We start from the raw sequence: 12,805 nt of genomic DNA, 5'->3' as shown, positions 1-12,805 counted from the left end.
ACTATGAAACTATGAAAAAGGTCGAAAACCATTGTGCTAAGTATTTGCAGATGCTCACTCAAGGGCTGTAATGATGGGAAAGAATGGAAATGACAGAGGATGCCACAAGGCTTTCTAATTCTACCTTTGAAACAATTTAGAATGCAGAGCAGTAGGAGGGTTACAAAAGCACTCCAATGGATCCTGACCTCAAGAAGGTTCCATAGTCTGGAACTACCTGGTGCTTCCCATGAACAGAGATATGCAGGACACCCGAGTTCCTCACTCACTCTAGTTAAATTTACCGTGGATTTCATTGTCCAGGCTTAGAAGAAAGGAGGCAACTTCTAACCGTCTTTGTTTTTTGTAAATAATGCATTTACAAATATAGGTAAGGATACTAAATAATATAGCTGAGAACATTACCCTAAAGATAACTGGTATTTCAATTTGACAAGAGGACAAACAATGTTTTCACACTTGTTTTTCACCGATAGGTAAATGCAAAGGGGCATCTTCAGGGATATACTATATTTATGAAAGCAATTATGTAAATCAAAGAAATTATGTATTAACTTATGAAATTATTGGAAGGTGATGTTTTATTTAATCAAGAATTAATCGTAGGATGTTAACCAGCCATGAATTACATAATGCAAAAGAACAGGTATTACAGATTGGAAAAATGTTATCAGAAGTATAAGTATTTGATGACATTCAAAACAAAGGTAGTGGTATTAATGACTTATATAATTAATTAGGAACATAACACCAAACAGCTTGGTATGTAAAACCCATAACTGATACGGAAATGGTGATACAGTTACAGCAGTGAAAAGGTCCCATCTAAAGAATTTGCTAATTAATCCATTATTAATTATGGCACATACTTTGAGACAAAAGTTTTTTAGGATTTATAACATGAATTTGTCACGTATAGCCAGCCCATAACAAATTTTTAAATTTTCTCCCTTGAATTACTTACACCAACAGCAAGCCTTCTGTGCTGAGATCTAAATACTGCATGGATGCTGCACTAGATAGCACTAGCAATGTTGCAGAGTCTCCACATGGTCCCTAGTCTGTATTTTAGTTACAAAGCATTGCAAACATGAAAAGTAGGCATGTATTAACAAACATCATTTTAGTTATTCTGGAAAAGGTGGCAACAGGACTTTTACCCACTGCAGTTCATCTCTAGCCAGTGTGAAAACTGGTAACATTTTTGAAGCCTTACCTGTGTCTTCAACTTGACTGTCTTCAGAGGATTGTATGAAAGATTCCCCAGAAACTTCCTAAAAAATAGCAACATGTATGTGAACAAAAAAATGAGTCGCAAGACCTGGTCACAGGTTAGAGGTGTTCTTGTGCAACTAGTTCTCCTTAAAACTAGATTTTGTATTCTTTAGAAGTTTAGCATTTGATCCAGTACCCAGGGAAGTAGCTGATACTTTGCCAATGATTATGACATATGCTGGATTAGTCCCTAACTACCTATTTTAAAAACATTTCAGTAAACTATGCTGAAAAGTGTCTAGAAGCTTCTACAATATTTTATTGAAAATGATAATATACCTCTTGTGCCAAGTCTCTGCAGGAATCTTTTGTAAAACAAGTTTCATATCCAGTTCATTTACCAAAAAACCTTGAATCTACTACAGCAAAACGCAGACAAACAAAAAGATCATAAACAAAAACTAAACAAGAAAATTATAATTGTTTTGAAGGCATAGCCCCATGAAAATCTACTACTGAACCTTTGCTCCTGAAAAAGAGCAAATCCCCAAAACATTAAACCTTAAAAGGCCCAGAGTTTACTACTGAAAAACACATTAAACAAGCAGTGTTAACAAAATCTATTTTCAAAGTTGAAAAGCTCGTATGCAACCTCTCTCACCTTAGATAAACCTAAATTTGAAGCTAGGATTTAGTGGATGAGAAAAAGGATGCTAAAGAAGGGCTGTCCAACTAGCATTGTACACATGGCCCACAACTAGATAAACTGTGGTCCAGGGGGCTTGTCAGCATGCCTGTTGGAGCTGCTCTCGTTAATCCGGAACCCAGGGAGTCAACACTTCTGCTTGTCCCCCACCTTCCACTCCCTTGCCTGCTGCCAGATTTGGAGTGTTTTGGTGGCCACTGGCAACTCAAATCAGTGGCAGGGGAAAATGGGAGGCAAACAATGGTGGCAATCACCCTATGGGTCCTGGAGCCATGCCAATGAAGGGCTCTGGCAGTCACCCTTACAAGCTGCTGCCCTGTAGCCACAGGTGGGTCCATCCAGCCTGCTGCAAGTCCTGCAGTCCAGATGCAACCTGTGGAGCTAAACGAGTTGAACACCTTTGTATTCGAGAACCCCAAGAACTAAAAATATACATTTTGTTTCAGCCTATGAAGGAACATATAGGTTTTGACAACGTATAGTTATTTTAAAATGATCTAAGTGGACAAATGGGGAACTAGAAGGGAAATTTTCTGACTAAAATACATGGTTGCAAATTCTTCACACAAGGAAAAGAAGTCAGATATGCAGTATCTGAAAACAGGTGCATGGCTTTTGTAGGTGTAAAAATAAACTCAAATTTTCTCAAATAAGTTATTTCTAATTTAATTAGAGACAGTGTGGTAAATTAATTAAACTATTTGCCTGCTTTTTAAAAATGTGGTCTTATAACAATCTTACCAACTCTTTTAGGAGTAAACACTTATAGAAATTATATTTACATAGTCATAAACTCATGTCTCACAAGTCAGCTTTTCTTTAGATTTACATTTGCCAAAAAGGGATAGCTGTGTGTTCATACCTGATGAATTTTCATCTCTTCATCTTCAACACCAGCAATCGACTGCTCTGTTTCTTAATTAGAAAGAATGATAAAAGACACTTACGTTAGAATCTGCTGCTGATAGTTGTTAAAACTGCACACACACAGTGATTTCATTAACTATATTTAATTTACTAGTAAATTAAGTAAACTCTAAAGAGGTCTAACAAATTCAGAACATGCACAATGAAAGTAAGAAGAAAGATTTCAGGACAGATTTATGGCCAATATAAACTGATATAGGAATGTTGAAGCCAATGGAAATATGCTGATTTAGATCAGCTATAAATCTGAGTTAGTATTTTATAATAATAGATATTCAAAAAAGGCTCCTACAACTCTTATATAAAAGTGTCGACTATGATCACACCCTGCCACACTTAAGCAAACAAATAACTTTACTCAGATTTAAATTATACTCACTTTCAGAAATTAAATATTACCTAACTACCTTGTAACTGGTAATTACTGATTACTATTTGTTAAAATGATCTGCAATGTTCTAATTAGATACTACATGTCTTTTTCTGGTTGTCACATGGATTGAAAGGGAGGATTTAGGGCTACAATATTAGAAATAAATACTTAAAATATTATCCAAGTTGCATTCAAGTTCATTTTAGTTTCAACTTTAGGTCACCTTTTTCTTACTCTAGACACCTGTCTAAAGCCCACTTGTATTATGTGAGAGTAACAGGCCTATGAACCAGAAACCTAATATCTGCTGGTGTTCCTAAGATGTGAGCCATCCCATATCCCATGCTACCAATTTCCAAAGACAGACTACTGCACCTGGCAGCACAGTTTCAGGGAGAGGCAAGCAGCCAACAGTGGCGAAAGAACAGGTTATGGACTATTTAGAAAAACTGGATGTGTACAAATCCATGGGGCTGGACACGATGCACCCAAGGGTGCTGAGAGAGTTGGCTAATATGACTGATTGCAGAGCTGCTGGCCATTATGTCTGAAAACTGGTAACAATCAGGAGAGGTCCCAGATGATTGGAAAAGAACAAATATAGTGCCTGTCTTTAAGAAAGGGAAGAAGAATCTGGGGAATTACAGCCCTGTCAGCCTCACCTCAGTCCCTAGAAAAAATCATGGAGCAGGTCCTCAAGGAATCCATTTCCAAGAACTTGGAGAAGGTGACTAGGAACAGTCTGCATGGATTAACCAAGGGCATGTCATGTCTGACTAACCTGACTGTCTTCAAAGATGAGAGGACTGGCTCTATAGATGTGGGGAGAGCAGTGTATGTGGCGTACCTTGATTTTAGCAAGACTTTTGATACGGTTTCCTACAACATTCTTGCAATCAAACTAAGGAAGTATAGGTTGGATGAATGGATTATAAGGTGGATAGAAAATTGGCAGGATCATTGGGATCAAAGGATAGTAGTCCTTAATGGACCAATATCTAGTTGGCAGCCAGCGTCAAGTAGAGTGCCCCAGTGTCGTTCAATATCTTCATCCAAGACCTGGTAGGTAGGATGGAGTGTACCCACAACAGACAGTAGATACACTGGAGAGTAGGGCTGGGATTCAGAGAGACCTAGACAAATTGGAGGACTGAATCTTGCTCATGAGATTCAACAAGGATAAATGCAAAGTCATAATCAAATGGAGAAATTGTCTCAAGTTGCAGCAAGGGAAGCTTAGATTAGATATTAGAAACAAAATAATCACAAGGAAGGTACTAAAGCACTGGAAAATGTTACCCAGAGAGGTGGTGGAATCTCCAACCTTGAAGGTTTTTAAGACCCAGCTAGACAAAGCCTTGGTTGGGATGATCTAGTTGAGGCTAGATCTGGTTTGAGCAGGGGATTAGACCAGAGCCCCTCCTGAGGTCCCTTCCAACCATAATTTTCTGTGATTCTATAGCAAGGAGGGACACCCTCATCAGATGTGCCATACACTTCAATTTTGCTGCATGAAATGCCACCAGAAAGTAGAAACCCTGTGTCTGTAATTGCTGATGCTAGTTTGTCAACACTCATGGAAGAATAAACTGGGGGGAAAGGGAGAAACAGTTTATTTTGGGCAATCTCTTGTGGGAATAAGTTTCCCTTCTTACAGATGTTTTGGCCCTCAACAGGCTTAGGATAACACTTGTGTTCACCCTACGAGACTTTACTGTGCCTTTATATGCATTTTATATAATTACAAAACCCGTTTTTATAGATTGCATATATTTTTGTATGAAAAATCTAAAAAGAATCTAAAAGATACTCCAAGGTTTGTGCGCCTGCGTAAAGATTCTAATGACTCTCAGACCCTCTCTCTGTTTCAGGCCTGATCATATTCTTCCTTCAATTAGTACAATACCAGAAGTACATAGGCTGACTGATTATAAAAACCAAACAAAACCAAATTTCCTTAGAACCAGAGCATACATCTACTGATGATTCAAATTTTTTTTTTTTTTTTACAACAGTGCGTACTCTTGAACTGAGCCTGCTAATAACACAAATCAGTCAAATCTATTTTCAGACACTACTTGTAACATTTATTTCTTCTTGGGACAGCATGCGTACAATGCAATGAGCCTGGAAAAATAAAAAGAGAGCACAGGTTGTATAGGAAACATTCTAAACCCTATTGCTCAGGGTTGACATTAAAGAAGTTTCCACTTCAGGCAAATTTAATTGCTCTTGCTTTTCTATGCTTGTTTGCAGATAAATAGATATCAAAAGACAAAAAATACTAGGACTGTGCGAAATTTCGCCAGCTGTTTCATTTCAATGCTGTTTCAACTCATTTTGAGCTCGAAACAGCAAAATCAAAATGAAACAAGGCTTTGAAACAGCCTCAAAATGAAATGAGGGCAGTTGAAATGTTTCAGGTTTCGAAATGTTTTGAGTTTCGAAACTCAAGCAGGGCTTGCCTGCAGGGAAACAGAAAGTAAGGAGAGGGAGGGGGAAGAGCAGGGGAAGGACTACTCTCATATTGATTGTGTAGCTGGCCAGTGACTGTCATCCTTCCCTGAGGTCCCTTCCATCCCTCCCCCAGAGCACTGGGATTGGAAAAACAGGATAAAGGCAGCATTGTTTGAACTGGCCTGCTTTCTGTCACCCATGTCATGAGTTTTGCTTGAAACCGTGGCACCTATCTCCTTGAAACCTGGCTGGCTTCATGGCCTCAGCAGGGGCTACCATCCCTGCAGTTTTCACCCTACTGTGTCTTAACACACACACAGCACAAGTTTTGCATTCAAAACTTTGAGGTGCAGGTTCCCAGAAACTCCTGCAACCATGTCCTTGAAACGTGGCAGGCTTCATGGCCTCAGAAGGAGCTACCATTCCTACAAGTTCCATCTGAATCAGGCAAGAACTAATAAAGTTATAGGCAGTTTTGTGGCTCCCCAGTATAGCCTATGGGCGAAACATCAAAGCAGCAAAACAGTTTTGACAAAAAGAAACTCAAAATGAAACACCGTCCCATTGAAATGTCAAAACGGAAGTCAAAACAAAACAGTGCTGTTTCACACAGCCCTAATAAATACTGTTTTTTCATGATGGGGGTGGGGAACCTTGGGGACCAATCAACCTAACATCTCTAAAGAAGCAAATATTTAAATAAATGCACAAGTAACAGGACTAATCAAATGCCTAATGTTTGTACAATTACACATGTGGCTGGATAACAGGAGGGGAAAGGAGAAAGGACTGGGGCTACAATGAGATTAATTCTGCTTCATAAAGTTAAGCACATGTTTACCAGGATCAGAGCCTTAACTTAAGCTCTTTGGATGAAGCACCACATCGTTTATTTTGTGAATACAAAGTACATTTACAAATGCTTTCTAAATAACTTTTAGCAATACGTTTAATTTTTTAAAAGATGAATCAGACCTGTATTTTGGCAGCTTATCTGTTACTGGAAACCAATGGGAAGTCAGATAACATACTGCAATGTCCCATGAACATTCCTATACCCATCTTTGTAAAGCAAAATCTATTAAATACCTCAGAGGAGCTTTGTTTGGTCTAAAATAGAAATGGAACATTTGCTTGATTCAGGAAAGAAGAAATTTTAAGACTGTGGGGGACATATCCCAGAAATACATTATTTCCTTGGTCTTTGTACTCTGAGCTGCCACAACAGACAACTCAGCAGAGGACTCAGCACAACGTCAGTAACTAATGCTTAGAATAAAAATTTAAAAAATAAAACTACAAGTGCAGGTAAAAGTGCAGAGCAAACATGAACGCCCAACATGAAGGTGGCATTCAGTACAGAAATATTTTGGTTTTTATTTATGTTACCTTCAGTATTCTTCTTTTAACTCAAAAGCAAGGGTGCTTAACCTCTGGCCCATGGGGCAAATGTGGCCCACAGAACCACTGCATCTGGCCTGCAGGGCCTTTATAGGTTTGAAAATTTGGCAGTGGGGAAGCAGTGACCATTAACACAGTCATCCTCCTCCCTCCTAAACTCCCATGCAGCAGGTTGGAACCATGCTCTAGTCCCCACTTCTGGATCAGGGCCAAGCTACATCACCTTCCCCCGCTGCGGAGCCAGGTCATGCCCCTTTCCCTATACAGGGCTGGGACATGCCCCCTTCCCTCTAATTCAGGCAAGGTTGGAACCTGGTCATGCACCTTCCTTGCCCTCCCCCTGTTCCCCACAGGGCCAGGCCATGCTTCCTTCCCTCTTCCTCCCTGCTCCATTGGGCCAGGACAAGTTTCTTTCCCCTGTGGAGCTGCATTGCAGCCACCCTGCCCTCTGCCACCCATCCTGCTCTGCATGGCCAGATGGTGCCTGCCATGTCGGTCCCAGGCACCAGATCAGGACCACCAGCTGGATCCAGCTTGTAGACAGACTGGGTGCTGTCCATCCAACCTGCCGTGGAATAAGGTTGAATACCACTGTTCTAAAGTAACACACAGATCAATATAGCTAACTATATAATCACTGAATCCTAGGAGTGCAGTGTATGATGTGGTCAGAACAGTACTATAAATTATATGTTTAATTATTCAGTCACAACTAGGCATGCATTCTTCTTTTCTGTGATGCAGAGATCTTCAGGAAACTAACAGCCAGCCAAGTACAAGATTCCTCAATACCATTCTTTTATGCTGTTCTGCAAATTTTATTTTTCAAAAGCTCCAAGTTATTGTTGCGTTGAAAATCCCCAGTGAACCGATATTTTTAATCAGGTTATTTATAAACAAACACGAGTCAGTAAAATTTGCAAAGTCATTTTTTTACCTCAGATCAAAAGCTGTCAATGTTTATACTAACCCTTATTTTTTAATTTTACAAATGAATAACTGCTAAATATTTATTGCTTAGGACAACCTGAGACATATCAGGGAACCTGGTTTTCTCATTTTAAAAATTATGTGATAAAAACCTGCAAATCCTCGTTTTTCCATAATTAAAATGAAACGCCACTATTTATATAGGTATCAGTTGAACACAATATTTTATTGATTTATTTACAATTTTAAAGCAATTCAGATGCCTACCAGTGCTTCAATCATTATAACAACATAAATTCTAAATATATATTTTGGTTTTGGCCTTTTTAACATGGCATATTAGAGCTTCCCCTGCTCTCTTTGCTTACCAGGACGTAAGTCCAGCTGCGGCTGTTCCTCCTGCTGCTTTGTGGTGCTGAGCAGCCCTGATACGCCAGTGCCCCATACTCCTAAACCACAACCCCCTCCCCAGCCCTAACAGTGTCCTGCCCAACCTGCAGGCCCCAGCCCTACAATGCGTGGGGAAGGGAGTGCCTGACCATCGGTGACATGTTGCTGGGACATGGTGGGGGACAGATGTCCCTGGATTTGTGCACCCACAGTGGGCATGGGGCTGTGAACTGGTCAGACCAGCATAGGCAGCAGCTGCCTCTGCAGCATAGCAGGCAGGAACCAGCGCGGGAGCGCAGAGAGGGATGGCAAAACTTGTTGCAGTCACTGCCAGGAACCCCCACACCAGTTGCACCCCCAGCTGCACAAGAAGTAATGGACTGGTGGGTAGTGGTGCTCTGCCCTCACCTCCTCCCATTGCTAGCATGTTGGGCCACAGTTCTATCCTGCCCCCAGGCCCTGGCTGCTACTGCCAGTCCCCTCAGGCCGCAGCTGTATCCCAGACAGGAGATGGGGTGAGGGGCAGCACACGCGGCCTGAGGGGAGTGGCAGCAGTGGCTGGGTCATGGCAGCAGAGTAGAGCTGTGGCCCAGAGGGTGACTGTCTGGTGGCAAGAGGAGGTAAAGGCAGCACAGCCTCACCACAGTCCATTACTCCTTGCACTGCCGGTGGCATGCCTGGCATGGGGGTCCTGGCACCAGCAACAATGAGTCTTGCTGCCCTGCTTCACCCTCCTGTGCTGGGTCCTACTTGCTAGGCCATGAAAGTGGTTCCTGCCCATGCTGGTCTGGCCAGGCTGCAGGCCTATGCCCCACTATAGGCACAGAAATCTGGGGGGGGCACATGGCCCCACCAGAGACTTACTTGTAGGGAGCTGCTCTCCAGCACGCCGCCTGGCTGCCGTGTGCATGTATGTGCGTGCACATGCACAAGACACACCCTGTCTGTGATTGCTCTCCTCCCATTCCTCCTACCCCCAAGCAGCCCCTTGCAGGCTGGAACTCTGCCACCCTGAAAGGGGAAATCCACCGTCTTCCATGGTTTTTTCCTTTAAGGGAGAAAATCCATGTTTTTCTGCAACAAATGGAAGACCTGGGGCCCTGTTTGTTCCATATTGCTCCAATTATAGATCAGACCCCTCCCCCCAGCTTAAAGAAAACCATAAAAATCATCCTCAATTTATGGGATAACTCTAGTCAAAGAAACATGGCATTACTATGTGAGGCAGCTGATCCTATGTAGCATCATTAAGCATGAGTGACTGGTGTCCCCTGAATCTGTGGGGTGGGGAGAGGGGCAGAGACAGAAGCCACCAATGGCAGCAGCCCTGTCGGGGGGGTGGGGGTGGCACCAGCGTCGGCCATCGGGGGGCACTGGCCCTGTAAGGGGGGCATGTGCATCCCCTACCCATCACCTATGTCATTAAGGACCATAATGGCTTGTCAGGCTGCTGGCTGATCTTATGACCCCACAAATGCTACCCATTGTGGCTCTTAGGAGCACCATGTAGGATGAGTCTTGGCCCACACAAGGAAGAGCCACTATGGTTGGGTAACCTAGATCACCTGTACCTGGAATTTATGGTGATTTCCCTGCTCTCTTGTAGGAGGTAGGCATTAATCCTTCCTCAGGCAAACCAGGAGCTCAGAAGTCTTAAAAAGCTGGTATCAAGTTGAGATTTCCAAACCCTTTGCTCTGCTGCCTTGGGTTCCCAGAGATGTGGCAATCCATGTGGCAGGTCACCACTGGAGCCATAAAGCCAGGAAAGAGCCCACAAAAGGAGGTGGCAGGAAACTGGGAGTTCTGTTGGAGCTTGTGATAGGGCCCACCCCCATTACTGAGGAGGAGCATGTCCAAGCCACTTCTGTCCTGAGATGACTCCCCACTCCCCCCACCCCAAGACAGCACTGTGGCTGCATGGACCAGCTAGAAGGCCATATGGCAGAAAAAGCTGTGACAAAAGAGCTCTGGCTGAAAGAGTGCCCCCAGCTGCAGACAACTGGAAGCCCGGCCACCTGGGCAGGGTGGAAGGGTCTGCCCCCATGGGAGCAGATTGTTCAAAGCAGCCAGGAACTAGAGGGGGGGACCTCCTGGGCAAGGAGCACGCTGCCGCTGCTAAAGACGCTTGGATGGTGTAATTTTTGGGTGGGTTTACCCTTGTCCAACAGAAGCCCTGCTGCCAACCTATGTACAGATCCAGGCTGTTGGGGTACGAGAACCACAAGACAGGGAGCGGACAGCAAAGACCACAAATGGTAAGCACGACCGTAAGTGCAACCCTTTTCATTTATTATTACTATTGATTGGTGTTAACAGGGATGGAATCTGGGAAGGGAGCCCAGGGCCTGGGAAAAAGCTCATAAGCCAGGGGCAAGCCTCAGGCCAGCAGCCCAGAGAGGCTAAGGTCCTGATCTGTGGATCCTTGGCTGAACCTCCACAACTAGAATATTAAGGAGTCGGGGAGTAGTGGTACACCCGATCCAACATACCCAGCAATGCCTCTCCAGGGTCATGATTACCTGGGTGGTTCACAGAGCCCTGCCTTCTATCTGGCCTTAATTATATTGCAAAAAGATAAGATTTAAAAGCAGTTATATCAAATCCTAGGGTATTTAAAACAGAACTAGTCAGTTTCTTTGGCATTAATTTTTAAGCAATTTGGACAGTGTTGGGTTGGGGTCAAACCAAAAGATTTTAGAAATAGAAATACTTGCCAGTGCAAAATGAAAGAACCCCAGATCTTTTGAAATCTTCACTGCAAGCTAATACTTCTCTCCCAGCTTTACTCCACTACCCAGTATCTTTTGACAACCATTCCACTGCAGTCACCACATACATACAGACATTCCTCTTATTCAGTAGTCCATTTCTAACCCCATCTTGGATGCACAAAATCTTTGATGAAAGAGTGTTAAGGTTGCAAAAAAAAATCAAGCACCCAAAACTTTGGAAATATCAGAATTAAGGTTGCCTTAATTATGTCCTCGTTTCTGTATACATTATGATACACAATCACATTATTTTTTCTACAGAACATTTGCTTCATTCAGCACTGACTTGAGTTTCTGATTTTTTATTTTAAGTTCCAGCAAAACAGATGTTTGCGTGTATGATTTCTTTCTTTTATTTTTAAGAACACACACAACCCCCCCCCATATTCTACATGGGTTATCAATACAGATGGAATCTGTCTATCACTACAGACTTGAACTAACCAAATATTAGGTGCAAATAGGCTGCTATTCTCTATGTATTTTAGCACTGGAAGGGACGAGACATCAACTTTCCATTGGGTTTCCAATATTTGCTGACATGAGAAATGACGAATTTTAGAACTCTCGGGTTCACACTCTAAAAAGGAAGCATTTCCTAATTGGCCTTTTCTGCTTTCAGTTTGACCGTTCTTTCTACTCCACCCAATCTCGTCTCTGATTCTCCTCTGGCTGCCTCTTCCACCCTCAGTTTCCACTCCTCTGGCTTCCCCTCCTACTCACAAGTTTTCTTGTTAGTTTCTCATCTTAGTTTTTCCATGGGCTCCTTATCCAATCTATTTCATTCTGCTCCATCCCCAGTCACATCACTGATTCCTAGTCCTTTCCAATTTCATTGTCATTCTTCCTCCTACATTTCTCTTACCTGCTTCAGCTCTTTCCACAATCAGTACTGGCCTCGTCTCCCTCCAAGTTTCCTATCTCCTTGGCTCAACCAGTCCCGGCTGCCTTTCCTAATCTATAACCACTCATTTAAACATTTTTCTCACTAATATATAATTTGAACACTATAGATAAAAGAGAGGGCTTTAAAATCCAATAACTATTTGTTTGGGTATTAAACATTTTTTCAAAACTTTTGACAAAGGTGTATTAACACATCAAATGAAGACAACCTGTCAGGTGACTGCACCTACTGCCTTTAGACTGCAAAGCATATACAAAACCATTGTATCTTCATGTACTGTAGATGTGGCATTTCTATTTTACTTCTGGATGGATTAAATATAGATAATATTGTAAGACTTTTCTTTACCTGTAGTTGCTTGATAGTGTGTAGTCTTCTGAAATTAAAAGCAGAAAGCAGAGTCAGAAGTTAGAACTGCAAGAGTTATTTTGACTAAACCACTTATTTATTTCAATGCTGTAAGGCACCTATCCCCTTCAATTCTCAATGGCCATGGATGACATTTATGTTGTTATTTTAATCTATAAGGCAATGACTATCCTGGCATCATCTTGTTTCCACCTTGTTTACTCAAGCCTTGGTACTGTTGTGGCAAATCAGCAAACACAAGCTATAACTTACTTTGTATCTATCAAATTAATGACAATACCCTCCTTAGGGATGCTTTAGAGCAGGGGTGGGCAATTATTTCAGGTGGAGGGAGGCTTAATGAGATTTAGTGAGCTGTC

At 42.2% G+C, this 12,805-nt stretch overlaps 1 protein-coding gene across 4 annotated transcripts in view; it reads right to left on the bottom strand.

Moving 5' to 3' along the window:
* Nucleotides 1-12,805, bottom strand: part of LOC109305609 — a 65,132-nt gene that overhangs the window by 32,841 nt on the left and 19,486 nt on the right. For all 4 annotated transcript variants that reach the window (XM_019528600.1, XM_019528601.1, XM_019528603.1 and 1 more), the window contains exons 4-6: nucleotides 12,426-12,453; nucleotides 2,784-2,836; nucleotides 1,217-1,274 (exon numbers count right to left, since the gene is read on the bottom strand). In XM_019528600.1, the coding sequence (XP_019384145.1) occupies nucleotides 1,217-1,274; nucleotides 2,784-2,836; nucleotides 12,426-12,453 (139 nt within the window). The remainder of the gene's footprint in view (nucleotides 1-1,216; nucleotides 1,275-2,783; nucleotides 2,837-12,425; nucleotides 12,454-12,805) is intronic.

This window comes from Crocodylus porosus, unplaced genomic scaffold, assembly GCF_001723895.1.
Source record: "Crocodylus porosus isolate Cpor-Errol unplaced genomic scaffold, CroPor_comp1, whole genome shotgun sequence".
NCBI lineage: Eukaryota > Metazoa > Chordata > Crocodylia > Crocodylidae > Crocodylus > Crocodylus porosus.
Note: the sequence above shows the minus strand (reverse complement) of the source record. Positions and strands in the feature narration are given on the sequence as shown.